This window comes from Alligator sinensis, unplaced genomic scaffold (genome assembly GCF_000455745.1).
Source record: "Alligator sinensis unplaced genomic scaffold, ASM45574v1 scaffold159_1, whole genome shotgun sequence".
Lineage (NCBI taxonomy): Eukaryota > Metazoa > Chordata > Crocodylia > Alligatoridae > Alligator > Alligator sinensis.
Window position 1 is genome coordinate 1,258,493 of NW_005842222.1, and position 17,858 is coordinate 1,276,350.

Consider the following 17,858-nt stretch of genomic DNA (forward strand, 5'->3'; position numbering starts at 1 on the left):
AGGGAAGTCGGCCCTCCCCCTGCGCCGACGGCTGGGGCTGTCAGGGCAGGAAGCTGGCACCGCTCCCGCATCCCCCTGCGCCCGCAGACATTGTACTGAGGGTGGTGAGTCGCAGGCCCAGGGATGGAGGGAGCCCTGCTGGTTGGGCTCAGGCTCAGGCTGCCCTGGGGGAGAGGGAGCAGGGGGGTGTCCCTGCACATTCTGCACCCCCCTGTAGGGTCCCCGCACGTCCCCCTGGCTGCTGAGCCCAGGCGCACAGGTGTGGGAGCATCCTCGAGGCTGCCCAGGTGGCAGGAAGGACACGGCAGGTTCAGGCGGCACCCTTTGACCCCTGCGCCCCCAGGCTGCAGCCAGACTGGACAGGCTGCACAAGCGCCCACTCCTGTCTCTCCCGGCTGGATGTTGCCCCGAGAGAAGGCCTGCAAATAAGAAATTAAAGATCTGTGATGCATTTCAACCAAGTATTTGAAAACTAGGAGGCATGAAACCATGGTAATAGAAAGCTCTGCCAACCTTTGGAAAAATCAGATCCCTGCAACAATTCCCTGGAGTAAATACAGCACAATGCCAACAGAGGTTTTGCATTCAAAAATTATTTTTATCCCTCTGAAAATTGTGGCTTTCCATGTGGACAAAGGCAGGGAATTAAGGGTGCAGCAGGGTGGTATGCTTCTCTCCAGCACTGCTAGGGGGTTGTTTAAAATAAAACAGTGCTACCAGACCAAATTTTTTTTATTTTGGATTTTAAAACACATTTCCAGACCCATTTCATTGTCACTTCCTGCAACTTCATTGGTGTCAAAGGTCATGTGACATCACTTCCTGATGTAATACTGCTTCCTTTGAGGTCTTTGAATATGGCTTGCTGGCCCATTGGGTGATGAAAAGTCCATGATCTTGCCTCACATTCAAAAAGTTTGGACACCACTGGTCTATACATTTCAATTCCTACACACCTCAGGTTCCTGTAACTGCCCTTCCTGAAAAAACTTGGGGTTTCAATGGCCCCAGGAACTCATGATCTGCCCAGGGCTGCAGATAATAGCACTTAGCGGAACAATGACTAGACCCCCCACAAAGTTTCACCCCAAAAAACACCTCCACCCCAGGAAAGGCTGGGGAACAAAGGTGGGTGTGAGGTCCTCGTGCTCTTTCTGTGAATAGGTCCCATTAGCACATCAAGAGCCATGCCAGACATTGAGGCACTAGAACCAACAAGTAAAATCACAGTCAGTAATGTCTGAAATGTCCCTACACCTGGTTTTTGATAACATGTGATCAGCGGGAAAAAAGTAGGCACTGAGCAGAAAATTGAAATGGCCAAACCCTGAATTAAGGATTGGTGAATAAAGAGGTTAACATTAAGAGCCTTGCTCTTTACATGTCAATTACTACACATCCTAGGTTCCTGTAAGTGCCCCTCCAGAAAAAACTTGGGGTGTCTGACCTCAGAAATCCATGATCTGATGAGGGCTGCAGTTAGTAGCACTTAGCAGATTGACTAACTAGCTCCACCATGAAGTTTCACCCCAGGAAGCACTTCCAATCTGGTATAAGCCAGGGAAGAAATGTGGGTGTGAGGTCCCTGCACTCTTTTTGACTAAGTCCCAATAGTTTCATCCCTCTTGTAAAAACTTGGGGTTTTAGGTTTTTGGGGGATTATCCCTGAAATCCATCAAGCTGTCAGTGGTAAAAAGGCAGGTGCTGAGCAGAAGACTGAATGAATGAACCCCAATTTTCTCCCCTCGCTCCCCCACAGCAGACCAAATAGACCCTGAGGAGCACAGTTGAGCAATTGTTAGGTCAGATGGTGTTGTTGGGGGAGGGAAGGGGCATGTGCTTGAAGGGCCAGCAATTCCTTTCAAGCTGCATTGCAAGTCGCCAGGCAATGAATTTTGGGCATGTGTGGTAGCAAGTCATTAAGAACTATCCTTCTGGACAATGGGGCATGTGCGGGACAATTTGGGGTGGGCTATGGATTTCAAAAGTGGTCTGTTAGGAAAGGTCACATGAGCAGATTTGTGTGAGTGCTAGTACTGAGAGACAGTTCACACCTGCGTAGATATGGATATGTGGAAAGTCAGACCTGCACAGTAAGTTTCCATATACATGTCTATATAACTGTTCTCAGCTGGGGGCAGAAACCATCTTGCAGCTCTGGCCAGAGCATAGCAACCCCTCTCTCAGTGAGTCATTTTGGCCTCAAAAATATACTCAGTGGAGGCACTGAAGAACAAGCCATGTCTGCCGGGCTTGGAACAGCAGCCAGATGCATCTTAAAGCCAGGGCCCCAGCTGGGCCCAGGAAGAACTGGCAGATTTGACTGATATTTGGATTGACCAAAAGGTTCTGGCGCAGCTGGAAAATTGATTAAATAAGCCTGTCTATGTATCCATTGCCAAGGAAATGAAGGAGCGTGGCCACAACCGGGACTGAGCACAGTGCTGCAGCAAGATGAAGGCCCTTAAATGTGCTATCTATCGGGCCAAGGACCAGAATTCTTGTTTGGGGGCAGGACGCACAGTAGCCCCATTCTATGAGCAGCTGTCCTGCTTTCTTGCGAAGGATGCAAGTGACACTTGGCTTCAATCCTTCAGCATGATGGGGTTGCAGGATGGCACAGCATCACCTAGCCCACAAGAGTCCACAGACTGTCCTGCCACTGCAGCGGGCAGTGCAGTATGCACTGTACAGCCTTCAGGCAACCAGTCAGAGGCGGGGGGCAGTGCTTGCAGCAGCTTCAGGACAGGGAGAACCAAGACTAAGTTGTCTTGACCCTGACCCCATTCTCCCTGATGCTTTTCCTGCATAACCCAGAGGAGGGAGGACACATTGGATTCCACGATGGTATTGACCCTGGATTTGTGCAACACACCAAAAATTCCAGAGACCCAAAGATCAGTGTCGGTGCGAGAGATGCTCAAGGATCCATGCCAGGGGACTTGTAAGTTATGAGAAGGGGCATTAGATCAGTTTGGGCCACTGGGGCTTACGTGAATCTCACCCTGCTTTTGTGCCACAGCCAAGAGTGGCCAGGAGGGAGGGAGGGTGTTAATTTTATAAGCGGCAAATATGTCCACTGCTTGCAGTTGTGCAGTGTTCACTTACATGGGGGTGGACGTACAGGGCCCTCTCTTAAAGTTGGTTAGGTGGGGGGAAGCATTAATTCATTTACTGGCAGGAATTTGTGCTGCTGAGAGATGTACAATGAACTCCTCAGTGGACTGGGGAGATCTGGGTTCCTGCATAATCATCCTTTGCAGGTGCCTGCGTTAATTCTTCAAGTAGCAGGGATACTGCTTGGCAATTGCCAATAGTCCATCTGCTACAGGGAGTAGGGATGAGATCTTTAACCATGAACACCTCTTTTTTTCCCCATTCCTGTTACCAGCTACCTCACCCGCTGGAATTTTGGGATGTTCACTGGAAACGCAGACTCCAACACAGACTGAACCTGAACAAATGCGTGAATGCTGCCACAGGCAGCAATGGTCAAGAGAAAGCATGATGGAGGCTTTGGTGGCAGCTTCTGAATTGCGAGTACGGTCTGTGGATGAATGGTGGGACAAACTCTGCGAGGTGTATAAAAAGGTTGAAGAGCACAAGGGAATTCCTTGACCTGGCCAATAAGTGCTTTCAGAATATTGCCTGGAAGCCAGCAAGTAGAGGGCACGTTTAGACAGGAGCTCCTTAGACACATGACCCCAGCCCCAATTCGTGAGCTGACCCCCGGGACCACCCATGCAACATCCACTGTGCATGCCTCTATATGTGAGCTGACCCTCATAGAGAACCCTATCCATGATCTGCTCCCCCATAGCGACAACCTCATAGACAGCCACTGTGCCTTCAAGTGAGGGGTGCACCTACTCTAGCAGGACAAGAAGAATGCCACGGTGCTTTAGGGATGAAGGGGAGGATGAGACAGAAGGGGCATGGGGGCCAGAGTGGGGAAAGAGCCAATGATCGGTGATGGGTTTTTAGTTGTTAGTGCAATGCTGATGCTTCTGTAGCAAATCGGGGAGTGAGCATTGTGTTCATGTGTTGTTTTGGTTCTGCTTCAGTTAATGACATAAAATAAATGCTTTGGTGAAATTAAAATGAATTTTTGTCCATGTCTGTCTGCTGACCTGGGAAGGGTTGTAGAGGCATGGGTTGTGGTGTGGGAGGTAAACCAAACCAAAGAAAAACAGACTTGTTTCAGATACATTGTGCTAATGAAAGAGGACACACCCACCTCTGAACTGAGGTGGGGGGCAGGGTTTGTTTGCCCAGAATGTGGATACTGTAGGGTATGGCAGTGAGCAGTAATCGGGGCTGCTGCACTGTGCCCATAGCATTTCTTTTGAGTGCATGCACCTTTCCATCGTTCCCCAGCCACCCCATCCAAGGGGGTAGCATGTGGGAGGTGGGGGCTTTCAAAGCCTAGGCTTTTATTATTGTGACCAGAGAAAGACATAGCGGCCAGGTTGTGGGGGGGCTGGCCCAAAATTTTCTTAATGCAGGTAGCGCTAATTGGGTGGGTGCTCTAAGCACATCAAGCTTATCACAGGTCAGAAGTTGAACCAGATGATTGACAGTGTTTGAGATCAGAACAACTTAAAAACCAGTCAGGAAGGCTTGACAAAATTCTAATTGCCAATACAAGCCAGAAAACCCCGTACCTCCACCCTTCCACAAGATAGCAACCTCCCACCCCATCTACACTCCGCATGTTAAACAGAAGTAACATGAAGTGAAGAATCGAACAAAGCAAATAGAAACCTTTATTTACAAACCAAAAATTAAACAAAATTAAACAAACCACAGAACAACTTTTATAAGATAATGATGCATAATTACTACATAACAGGAATTTCTTTTTACTACCATAACGGTGCATAAAGCATGAAAAAAATCAATCTAAGCAGTAATCATTTCTAAGTAAAAGAACTTGGCTCTAAGGTGGACTTTCAGAGCTTGACCGAGAAGTTGTGGATGGCAAAGGACAGATCTGCACCTGCCTCCATGACTTCCTGGCAGGGGCAGGGGCAGGGGCAGGGGCAGGAGTGAGGCCAATGACCAACAGGCATAAAATCGTTGCCAGGAGCCTCGTCATTATTTGCCAGTCCTCCCGGGTCTTGGAATGCCTCTTGGACTCAGTGCATCTCCTTTCGTGCTAGACAGCCATGAATCTGCTCATAACCAGATGACCCACCATCTCACGCAGCCAATGCTCACAGTCCCCGAGGGCATTCATAATCCTGTCAGTTCATGCATCGGCGGCTGCCTACCTCAGTAGCTTGTGTGTCCTTGGCAGTGGCATTGCAAGCAGAGCTGAAAATCAAGAAATGTGGGAAATAGAGTGAATTAAGGATGCTCGGTGCTCTTAAAAAAATAACTCAGTGAATCTTGTGAGTGTATAAGAAGCGGTCAGCCCAAAATGATGAAGGAGGGGTGCCTGACCGTGGGTAGTATCAGGCTCTGACTGGCTGCAAACAAACGGCCACCAATGCGCCTCCTAGAAATAATGTTAATAATAATCAGACAACGGGCCATTTTTTAGTCCCCTTTCTGTCCGGGCCACAGGCAGCCGCCCGGTTCACCCATACCTGCGTCTGGCCCTGCCCATGAGGGAATGAATGGTGACAGAACTCACCTGCTATTCATAAAGCAGGTGTGCTTAAGGCTCATGATCAGGTTCACAGCACTCTGCTTGTTGGGTTTATGTAAAACTGGCAAGTGAATTAATGGCATTAAGGGGACAATTACATCACAACCAGCTGAAAAGGGATGTTTTAGAGGTGCAGGGGCACATGGGTTCATCAGGGCTGTTCCCATAAAATACCACCAGGGTGAACCAGGAAGTTTCTGCCCTCCTGGAACTGCAGGTCAGCTTCAGTGGGGAGGGACTGCACACCAAAACAAAATGCAATGATGCCTTTCACTGGCACAAGTCATTTTTATTCTGTTGAGTGGTTTCATGACACCACTCACAGCATTAACCCCAAGTTAGGAGTCCAGCATTCAATAGCGTGCTTCACTGTGTGGTATTTCAATAATAGTGCTGAGGGGATCAAGATACACCATGCGGGGCATTATCTCCAATAATGGAGAAGGGAGCACATACAACACACACTGATTGATCTCCAAAAGAGCCTGGGATCACCCCGATCTGCAACCCCCCAACACACCCAAGGGCCCTTTGGACACCCACCACACCAAGTGAAATAGGAGACAACAATGACAGATCGGTATCTTTTAATGTTCTTGGAATATAGGTTGTGCATCAGATGTTTATTTTTTACCATTACCTATTTAGCTGGTTTCCTAAAACAAAATGATAAAATGTGCATTATCACATTTGCTTTGCATGGTACTAGGCAATGTTGTGTTGGCAAGTTAAGTCAGTACAATAGAAAAGATTATAGCATTAGCTACAAACAGTTTTAAACAGACTATAAATAATGTTTTAAAAGCAATTGACCTATTTCATGTTTTGCCTCTGATTCTTTTTTAGAGATTTATGGAGAATAGCAGCATAACTGCTTGTTACAATGAACTGATTCAAATAGAGCATGGGGAAGTGCGGTCTCAGTTCAAACTACGGTATGTAGAATACAGGACACTACAAACATAAAATATTGGAACTACAGAGTTCTTGATCCTATATCACTTTACCTTCTGACATCTCTCTGGTCAGTTATATACATCACATCTGTATTTTAACTTTACTGAAGGTGGTGAAAGTAATGTTTCAGTCAGACAGACCTAGAGTTTTATTATTCAGTACTCTGGGAATTACTTTTTTATGCTTCTGATTGACTGTGGATTCCATGTACAATATTTGGCATTTAGAGAAGCTGTCACAAATGTTATCAATTCTTATATTTATGTTCCCTCCCATTTTAATATGACCTCTGATTCTGAATCTGAACTGCAAGCCAGCTCTATTTTTAAGGCATCATTCTTAATGTCAGTCAGGATGAAATGTCAGTTTATAAATATATTATTCTAGTAGAAATAAAATAAGCAGATTATAAAATTCACTGGGGGGGGCAATTTCAGAGAAAGTATGTCATAAATCAGAGTCTGCAATGTATATCATAAAACTCCAAGAAGGTAGTTTATTGTTCATCTGTTCTATTATCTTCTTACTGACTGTGACATCCTGACATACGAGATTGAGTGAAAACTACAGACCTCAAGATTTGGCTCTTTCTTCACTCTGATGAAACTTTCATTGACTTCAGTAAAGAGATTTGTCGTGGTAAAAAATTAAAAATTAGAGATTGTATTACATGATAGTTTTTCTTAATCATGTTTAGTTCTACATCTAACATACATGCCTTTGTATATACAAACATATTTTGGTTGTATTACATAAATAACACACTTTTAGAAAAAATATTCTTCAACAAATATCAAGGAGGAATACTCTTCAGTGGTAACACATGGAAAAAAATAATTTTTTTTTCTGTGAATTTGGGTTCCTCTAAAGGTATGCTCCGATACTTCTTTATTAACTGAGCTGATCTTTTACTTGAACCAGATGGAACAAACCTGGGCTATTTTACAGAATCTGAATTATGTCTGTATATTGTATGTTTTTTACAGCTTTGTTTTCCCAAGGGATAGTAAGATGATGTCTGAGCTTGCACAAACTTTTTCCATTTGCAAATTTATCATCATGTACACACATAATAACTTTGTACAGGGAAGCATGATTTGTGTATATCATAAGTTATATGTGCAAAATTGCCAGCAGTTTCAAATCATCTTTTAAAATTAGACATTTGATTTCTGTTTAATTTCTAACCATGAATAGATGAAACGTTTTGAATGAATAAAACGGTACAGAATATAACAAGGTAAATACCAGATAAAATTATTAAATTAATGTTTTTCAACCAGCCACTGAGTGAAAAACTGTCTACTTGGGTTATTTATCAATTGCATTATTAAATGAAGAATGTTTCAGTAGCCTTCCAGCAGTTTTCTTTTACTATTGGTCAGGTGTTCACATGATTTTGGATCAAAGCTAGCTCTGGTGTAAGTACAGTAATCAGGAACCTTTTCAGAAGTTACAGTGGTCCTGGTTCCTGGGTGATGCTTCTGGTCTGTCAGTTACAACAACATTAAAAATCCACCTTATCCAAAATTCAGCCTTTCACAAAGCAATTTATGTATGCTACCCACTGTATCAGTCATTTGTGTTAAGGGTAATGGGTACAGGGAAGAACAGGAATACTGTGGTTTATTAAAAGAAAATATTTTTCAGATAACTAAAATGTAACTTCCAAGATTACCAGCTCCATACTTAGCATACGGTGTTGTAGTAGATTTTTATCATCTAGCCATGTGCAAAGTTACATTCCTGACAAGAACTGAAATACATGCAATTAACATACTTAATTTCTTACCTGAGAAAAGTTACCTCTTTACTCTTTTTGTATCTTTTACCCATAGAATCTCGTGTCCTCTAATGTTTGTCAAAAACATACAGAAATAAGGAACAAAGGTTTAAAAAAACCCCAATAGGCATTGCTTACATGTCATCATATTGAACATGCCCTCACATTTCCTGGTCTGTTTTCTTTTCTTTTCTTTTCCATTAATGGTGATACCCTCCTTGTTGAGAGTGCAAAACCAGGATGCTTTAATGTGTCAAATGCTGTTCCCAAGAACAGAATGGTAATACAACACGTCTGAATTAACAGTGTTAATTATCAATATAAAAAAAATTCCCAAATCTGGGAAATATGACTCGTGTAGATTACCAGAGAGGTAGTTAGTCATGTTAGTCTGAAGTCACGCAGAAGCCAAAGGTTATAGAATAACTAAATCAGAAATGTGTAGCATAAACCAGGAATGGGAATTATTTCGGCTGGAGGGCCACTTAATGAGTTTTGGTGAGCTGTTGGGGGCTACAAGGGTACGCCTTTTGTCAAGTTGTTAAGCCCCTCCGCTTGACAGGAGCCCTGCCCCCTGGCCACCATCTTGGGGCTGGAAATCCCACCCCTAGCCCCATATCTTTTCCAGTGGAAGTGCCTCTCTTTGCCCCAAAGGTACTCCTTTTTGGAGGGAGGTTTGCAGTCTTGGAACCAGAAGTCCTGCTCTGTCACACAGTCCATGACATAAGAAGACTTGCCCGCCCGACACCACATTCCACCTCCCTTGCCACCATGTTGGTCCCAGAATCCCTGCCCCCTCATCACATCAGAAGGCCCAGTCACCTGCCCCCAAACCCTGCCCCCCTCACTGCCATGTTGGTTCCAAAATCCCCTGTTCCCATCACATGGTCCCTAGGCAGAAGCTTCCTCTCCCCAGCACCCCCTGCTTTCAGTCTGGGGGGCAGGACAGGCTGGGAAGTGGTAGCCAACTGCCTACCAATTGGGGCTGGAACCTACCACACAGAAGACAGAGAGAAGCCAGCTTTCAGAGGGGTAATGGTGGTCTAGAGATAATTTTACTTCAGAGGAGCAGGCACAGGCTGGATAGAATCTCTTGGTGGGATGGATCCAGCCTGCAGGCCATATTTTGTCCACCTCTGGCATAAGCTGTAAAATGAGCATAAGCCTATGCTATACATCTCTGATTTAATTGGTCTGTAAACATGCAAATCTACCTAGCCTTCACAAGGATCGCCACACATTTCTGCAGGTTTATTTAAAATAGCCATCTGCTAATGAAGGTTTAAAGTCCACATAAAAATTGCAAACCAGTAGTGTCAGTCTCTAGATGTATTTAATCTACCTGATTTGCTGATATTTTTTCACCTAGATTGTTTAAAAAACTGTTGTCATTTTTTTCAATTCATTTTCCTTGAAGTAAATTACATAAAATCTGTCTACTTTAAGCTTTTTCTGCTTATTTACACATTAGTAATATGTATCCTACTGTAGCACATAGGAGTCCCTAGTTAGGCCATGATGCCCTTGCAACTCCTGCTCTGATCTGGCCTGCTGGGTCCCTTTCCTTTTCCTTCTCCTACCATACCTTGATGTATTGAGTTGATTGGTGAAAAGGGAGGCTGCCCTCAGGTCCCAGGTCAAGCCCTTGTCTGTATTTTGGCCAGCAGGTCTCTCTCAGACTCTGCTGGTCCCAATCTTGTCCCTCACACACTAAGTGGGCCCTCTTGGCCCACCTGTGCCCCCAGGGCACCTATCATCTTAAGGGCTATTCATGACCTCCAGCTACCCCCATACTCATGCACACGCCTCACATGTTATCAGTTAATCACTCTTTATCAGCCCTGGTTAGACCTCTGCCCTCTTTGGGGCCTTAGCCTTCCTGGCCTCTACCCCTTTCTTCTAGCTGGGCTCCTTAGCTCAGGCCCACTGCACCAGACTTGGCTTCTTGGGCACCGGGACCGTTGGCCCTCCCGTAAGGCTTAAGCCTACTCTGCTTCCTGAGCCCAACCCCCTGCAAGGGCTCAAAACACCAGTGTGCCCCTGGCAGCCCACTGTGGATTAATTGGAATGTGTCTGTTGAATGCCCCGCTGAGGCCTCCTCGCATGCCCCTACAGCCACATCCAAACCACCACTCTGAACTTTAAACCGAAATACGAGCACCCAGGTTATAATTAAGCTAGTCCCATACTGGGTTTAAACATAAACCATTTACCACAGAGCTCTTCCCCATACAGGGGCATACTTTCCCAGTGGCTCTAAGCACCTTACTGGCAGTCCCAGGGCAGCTCATCTGTGAGCCAGACACTCCTCTCTGGCCTTCCCAGACAAGAGCTCTTCTCCCTACTGCCTGCAAAGCCACACTGACTGCCTGGGTTCAGGCACTGGCTTTATGTACCTCCTGTGCCCTGCCCCTTCCTGTCAGGTGTCTCTCTAGCCACCTATAGGGATTTCCATTCTAGGCCTGCTGATCAGGCTGCTATGAGGGCAGTTTACTGCTGCTACCCTTGCTGCCTTAGCAATGGCCCTACTACTACTCATGTGGGGCTTGGCAGCTGACCCCACAATAGGCACTCTCAGCCTATTCCTATGCATGTCATGTATTCTTCCCCCCAGCACCTTGTGATATCCCTGCTGCTGTCTCTACCCTCAAGTAAGAGGAGCCTCTGGCTTTGTTATATTTACCACCATCTTTCACATAAACTCTGAATTTTAACACACATTTTTAAGCCCACAATTATACTACTAGCTTTTGTCACTCATAGTAATGTATTTCTCAGAAGGAAGGATTTTTCCCAGCAGGCTAGTGTTTTGAATGAGTTTGGCATAAAATTCTAAATAAGTAGCACCATCAAACTGTGTTATGAGTGTTAGTGTTCATGCATAGTTGACTTTTTTCTGTTTTCTTTAAATACGTTTCATCAAAGTGTAGTAGGGTTGCAGTCTTGTTGTAGCTGTAATAGTCCAGGCTATGTGAGAAGCAAGGTTTTAATGGGAATATCTTTTATTGGACCAGCTGTATAGCTGGGAGAGATCATTAGACAAACTTTCAGAAACAAAGCACCCTTCTTCAAATTGGACGTTAATTCTACTGGACTACTTGTTTCTGGTACATGCTCAAAAACTATGCATTTTTTTTTAAAGCTGATTAAGAGTGAGGGCCTTTCAGGTGGGAATTTCTGGCTTTGCTAGTTTGGGCTGCAATTTAAATTATTCATATCTGATATTGTGGTCTAAATAACAGTATTTGCATAATATTCCTATTTATTCTCTTGAAAGAGAATTATTTTGTGTCATTTTTTTAGATACCCACTCTTTTTGAGCTATATTAGTTGATATGTGACAGAATCATATTATGATGCTACTTTGGTTACTAGAGAATCCGCTGTAAAGTGACAGTTGAATAGGGGAGACTTGTTGAGTTCATTAGACCATTTGTATAGAGTTGGCATGACATACATGCATATATGTTGCAGTCAATCATAGATAAGAGTAGTAGTAGTTTGTCAAAGAAGACCAAAGAAGTTTCTTTTAGTATAGACCACACATTACAATAAACCTAGTTTTTTCTGTAAATAGCTACTGGCTGAATTGAGCTTTGGCTCCATTTTACATTCTATATATGTTATCATGTAAGGTAATTCATATTCCCTTTTTAGGAAAAATTGGGATTTTCTCTCTACGTTAACTCAAGGGGTGTGCTGAAGAGACGGAAAACTGACATGAATATTTAGTGGAAGTAATAAGGACTAGGACATGCAAAAATCAAGCTGTCAAAAAGTAGAATTTGCTGACTAGAACTTTGAAATAGCTATATAGTCTCCTCTGTTTACGTTGATCAATAGCCTATGTGGGTAATGAAGGCTTTTCTAATATACTGGTATTTGTATATGTGTCAACTACAGTGACTATTGTACTCACTAGTCTTTTAATGATCATTACACTTTAATCTTGATGTAAGAGCCTATAGTAATTAGTTGACTTTTAGTTGTTTGCTGTGGAAAGTAAGTTTGAGAGGGGCGGAGGGGAGAAGAAACCTGCTATTAGGAAGGTGTAATATCCAAGATAAATTTTACAATGTAAATAACAATAACAATCGTTAAGTCTCAGAAATGTATGAAAACTGAATTTCCTAAGATAATGTTTATAGTAGAAAGAGTTGCATGGTTTTGTCAAAAGAGATTTTTAACACAAATCATCCACTAATAAGCATCAAATAATCCCATATTATAGTTAGCAATGGACAGTATAGTAGTAAAACTAATGTGAAACATTTGCTAATTGCAGGGCTTGTAATTCAGTATTTACAGCACTAGACCAGTGTCAGGAAGCTATAGAAATAACCAGCGAAGATCATGTTATTCAGGTATGGAAAAGATCATTTCTTTGAATATCTGGGGGGAAACACTATTCACTACTCTTTACTTTCCTTGCATCAGTTTTACTGATCATTGGAAACGTTGAACAAATGAAACCACATAGAACAAACTGCTTGTTTTTGTATTTTGCATGTTAGCATTGGCTGCATTTTAAGGCCTTCCATTCGCTGACCCTGCAGAAATTTGATTTAAGTCATCCCCAGTATTTTCAGTTATGCTTTTATTTTTAAATACAAAGCTGAGAAAGGAAAAGCAGATCTGAAAAAATACTACTCAAGTAGTACATTTACAGTCTGTCCAGTGTTGAGGCAATAAGAGAACAAGATGTCCTTGACTGTCAAGTACTTTTTTACCTTAACAAAAAATGTATAAGTATTTTTGTTGTTGTCCAGTCAAATGCTCTGTGCAGCTATTTTCTACTTACATGGCACTTGATAGTAGAAGCGTGAGGATGGGGCACACCATTAAACAAGAGCCTAGTAATGGCTTCAGGCTGAGACAGACGGTACCTGAATGATTGACAAGACATTTTTTTTTTCTTTTTCCTATGGTTCCTCCCTTTTGCTGTCTTGCCTCATGACTCTTTGATGAGTATTCTTGTTGTTATAGCTAGCAGGGCAAATCGACATGTGAAATTTTTATGTGATACACTACAAGCACCAGAAGCGTGCCAGTATACTATTGTTGTGCAATTTATAATTTGACTAGTAGCACCAGCACTCAATTTGCTATTTTCACAGGAAATAGCATTGACCACCTACTCACTGCCCTTTACGCAAATCACAGCAAATATAACCAAAATTTAAAAAGTTGAGCATGTTCTTTGAAATAAAAAAAGCACAGATTTGCGTAAGCAGTAGTCATAAGCTTTTTTTGCTTTATGAAAACTTTCATGAGTGTTTAAATTTGTTTGCTTGTAAGAATCTACACATAGCAAAAATATCTGAAATCAGTAGCATATCTTGGGGTAGGTGAACCTAAGGGTGCTGCCTGGAAGAGGGGGACAGGATAGGGATGAGAGAGAGAGGGCAGACCCCCAGGACCTCTCACTACAACCTACCTTGCTGCTGCCTGCCTGTTCCCTTGCCTCACTTTGCTGGTACTTTCGGGCTCCACAAAGCTGTGGGCACAGGCGGTGGCCATCATAGGGTGCAAGGCATTCTGAAACGTGCAGTTCTAGAGAGCACCAGTGGAGTTTTCTGCTACTGCCAAATTCAGCTGCTTCTTTTTTTGCCCTCTGCACATGTACTCCAGTGGCTCTCTGCTTTGTTCCTATGCCTGCAATCTGAAGAAGGAGCGGGGTGTGGAAGGGTGAAAGACAGTTGTGTAGGGCACATTTTTTCCACACTATGCCTCTGTCTCAAATGCTCACTAGTATTTACTTGAAAGTTACACAATCTTTTTCATGGGCACCTTGAAACTTGTTTTCCTTTCTGTTTCTACTTGCATATATATTTCTGTCATCCACACAGGAAAGAGATTACTGTGCACTTAAAGTGACTAGTCCCATTCCATATCCAGTGAAACTCACCCATTTTGAAAAAGACAGTGTGGGGCGTAGGTAATACTTAAGCCTCACCTATTTTGACATCTTAAGTTAGATTTTAGGGGTACCATGGGCTTTGACCTGGCCTTCTGCATAGGTCTGAATTTCACCTCTGGGAGAAAATGGAAAGCACAGCTGATAGGAATACTTAATAGTAAATATGCCCAGAGGCCTAAAATATATAGTGTTGGAAAAAATATAGATAGCAAGCTTTTGTTTTAAAAAAAAGCACATGAAAGAAAAATGAGAAGGGAGGAGGGAAGTCTGTTTATGGATAACTGGCGAACAAGAAAAGTGGTTAAATTTGCCAAGCCTATTATTTGCTATGAATAGATCACTCAGCCTTGATTATGGTGTATTGAATAATAAGAAGAGAGGTTGAGTGTGGGTGTTTTTTAATTAAGGATCTGAGGCCAAATTCTGCACTGGTGTACGACCTATATAATCCCTTGATTTATTTCTGCTTCTTCACACATCATCCATGTGTTAGAACCCATCCAGAATCCTACAGACTTTCAATGGGAGCAAGGTCAGGCCTTGACAAAAAAGCTTGCTCTGGTAAGAAGCAAACTGTGGTACTATGTGCATTTTTATAACAGAAATAGCTATTGGTATAATGCATGGTACAACACTTTGTTTTATTATCAAAATGTTTTGATATTTATGTATTTTGTGTAAATGTTTTCCAATTTCTCATCTTTAACTAAAAACAAAGAACTTCTTTTGACAGTATGTCAATCCAGCCTTTGAACGCATGATGGGGTATCACAAGGGAGAGCTTATAGGAAAAGAACTTACTGAACTACCAAAAAGTGATAAAAACCATGCAGACCTTTTAGATACAATCAACACATGTATCAAAAAAGGGAAGGTAGGTAAATAAGAATAAAGTTGAACAAAACTTATTTATATTTCTATGCTGCCTTGTTTAGATTTTACTAGAATTGAAAATGCCATGTCTCAGCTCTGCTCATAAATCACAAATGTATATGCAAGCAGGGTAGGGTGGCACCTTATAGGTTAGCTTTTGTCTACACTGGGCAACTGAATTAATTAAATTAGTCTCTAAGGTATCCCCCTGCCCTACCTTCTGCTTCACTTCAGATTAACATGCTCAACTACCTCTCTCACAAATGTTTAGTCAGAACTCAGTCCCCTTTGGGGGATATTCTGGCCACAAAGGACCATGATACCCATATCCATGCCCCACATGGCATGAGGACAAGGCTGGGATCCCCTGTGCTAGTTAGCAGAGCTAGGTGCTATATTGACAGAGTCAGCTGGCCTCCAGATGAGGAAGCAAGGGTGTTGTAAGGTGCTTTTAAAGAAGCCTTCCTTGCTCTCCACCTCCAATTTGCACCAACTACCATTGGGTCACAGCCTGAGGTATAATCTGGGGTGTAATCTTTATTACACCATTTAAAGTGCATATCTGTCTGGATATCAAAATGGCCCATATTCCAAAAGAAAGCTTGTCTACATGTGTTAGAAGTGGCTTCTCTTTTTCAGTTTAGCCTATTGATAGCCACCCTGAATGACAAAATTGAATTTAAAAAAATCTTGCAGTTTTTTTTCATGGAAGCAGCTCACCCCAACCTAACCTGCATGCACTGTAGTCAGTGGAAATTTTGCTCTTCATACAATGAAGTAGATTCAAATCCACCTTTGATGCTACCTCATTGCTCCCTCCACGCAGACTTCTTCCCAAAATGACTTGGTGTTTAACCCGTGACTTCCTACATCTGTTCCAGAGGATACCCAACATCAGTGCTGTGTGAAGCCCTTAACCTTTACTGATCTGCATGCAATGAGGATGTAATTACAGGGCTGAAAAGTCTGGGGTTTTTGTGTTCCAGTTTCACTCATTCATACTGGTAAAAGTGTAGGCGAGAAATAAAGCTAAAGACTTAAGGATACTGCTTAAGACCAGAAGTAGCTGGCAAACCTCACAATGTGCAGTATTACTAACCTCAAGCGCCTAAGAGAAATTATAGGAATTCTGGACTCTTACAAGAAAATGTATGGCTGACTTCCCTATCAGATATCAGATAATTATAGAAAATATCCATTAAACATGATATTCTGAAATACTTTCTCATAATACAGCCATACTTTTAAAATCAAAATGTAATGAAATCTAATTTAAAATATCCTTAGAAGTTCTCATTACATTTGTTTAGGAATGGCAAGGGGTTTATTACGCAAGAAGGAAATCAGGAGACAGTATCCAACAACATGTAAAGATAACACCTGTGATTGGTCAAGGAGGGTAAGTAGTTTACCCAAAAAGCAAGCTTTAGTTTGTTTTCACAATATGTGAATCAGACTGTTTTGCATACCTGAGACTTTGGTATGGAAACCCTTGTGCGCTCAATAAGTGGATAAATGTTGATTAGGCTTTTGCTTATTCTTTGTAAGCTACCTAGAGAGTTAGTAGCATTATCAAAGTTAAATGATAGGGCACCAAATTCTAGGCTGATGAACATCTATTACAGCCCCACTGAAGTTAATGCAGCTGTATGGTTGTGGACAAGGACTCAGATTTTAGCAAAAGACCCATGTTTAAAACTGTAGGAGAGGAGTCAAATAGCAATACTAATAAATTGTTAGAATATCACTAATAAGAAGCCTGCAGATGAATGTTTAGCGACATGGTACTATGAAAAGATTAATAAAGCACCTTCTTAAATATAATTTTAAGAAAGATTTGCCCTAGTATCCAAACTGCAAGTAAACCATTCAGGCAGGCTGACCCTTTAGGTGAAGGCTTTCTTTTCTTGTTCATTAGCATGCTTTGCTGTCCTTGCACAGTTACACATGCATGGCCAAGTTCTACCCTCAGATATGCAAGTGAACCTCCCACAGAAGTACACAAAACAAGTAACCAAGGACAGAACTTGGCCATGAAATAAAAAGAGTGGTCTTCACCTGGTAATCTGTTTTATGCTTTGATTTTTGTGTCTTGTTTCATGTGATCATCACAGTCTCTGCTTTAAACAGGGAGAGGAGTGTGTTAATTTAAGCATGCCACTTTGTGTCTGCCTTAATAATTTCATGGAGTAACAATCTGTTATTTATATTTCTAGGAAAATTAGACATTTTGTGTCTATCAAGAAGCTGTGTTATACCAATGAAAACAATAAGCAGGTATTGTATTCCCTTTTGTAGTACTTTTTGCTACTTTTCTATTTATGACCAATCTATTAATTTCTAAAACAAAAGTATAAAATGGTCAAATGCTCTTGAAAAATGCTGCAGGTAGTATGCTCTGACTGGAGCAGGGAAGGCGATCAGGCTCATGTTTCTCTGGTAGGTAAGTATGTCCATCCAAGATGTGATTTCATGGAGCAGGTCTTGAGGATGCATGCTAGAACCCTTCCTGCTGCCCCTCTGAATGGGAGCTGTTTGTATCATGCCAACATTAATGCATGCTAGAGCCTTCTCTAACCGGCAGTCTTCAGAATGTCACATATGTGCTGACAAGTTAATTAGCAACCTCTAGACCTATTCTATAGTTGGTAAATTTATCATGTTCAAGAACA

At 42.4% G+C, this 17,858-nt stretch overlaps 2 protein-coding genes across 2 annotated transcripts in view; one reads left to right on the forward strand and one right to left on the reverse strand.

The window, feature by feature from the left end:
* The window catches only part of PDE8B (phosphodiesterase 8B), a 91,251-nt gene that overhangs the window by 35,412 nt on the left and 37,981 nt on the right, over positions 1-17,858 (forward strand). Inside the window, exons 5-9 of the mRNA XM_006027085.3 lie at positions 6,500-6,588; positions 12,679-12,757; positions 15,047-15,187; positions 16,497-16,585; positions 17,403-17,463. Of these exons, the coding sequence (XP_006027147.1) occupies positions 6,500-6,588; positions 12,679-12,757; positions 15,047-15,187; positions 16,497-16,585; positions 17,403-17,463 (459 nt within the window). The remainder of the gene's footprint in view (positions 1-6,499; positions 6,589-12,678; positions 12,758-15,046; positions 15,188-16,496; positions 16,586-17,402; positions 17,464-17,858) is intronic.
* WDR41 (WD repeat domain 41) overlaps positions 4,787-17,858 on the reverse strand; it is a 101,315-nt gene continuing 88,243 nt past the window's right edge. Inside the window, exon 14 of the mRNA XM_006027080.2 lies at positions 4,787-5,316. The gene's annotated coding sequence lies outside the window, so the exon portion shown is untranslated. The remainder of the gene's footprint in view (positions 5,317-17,858) is intronic.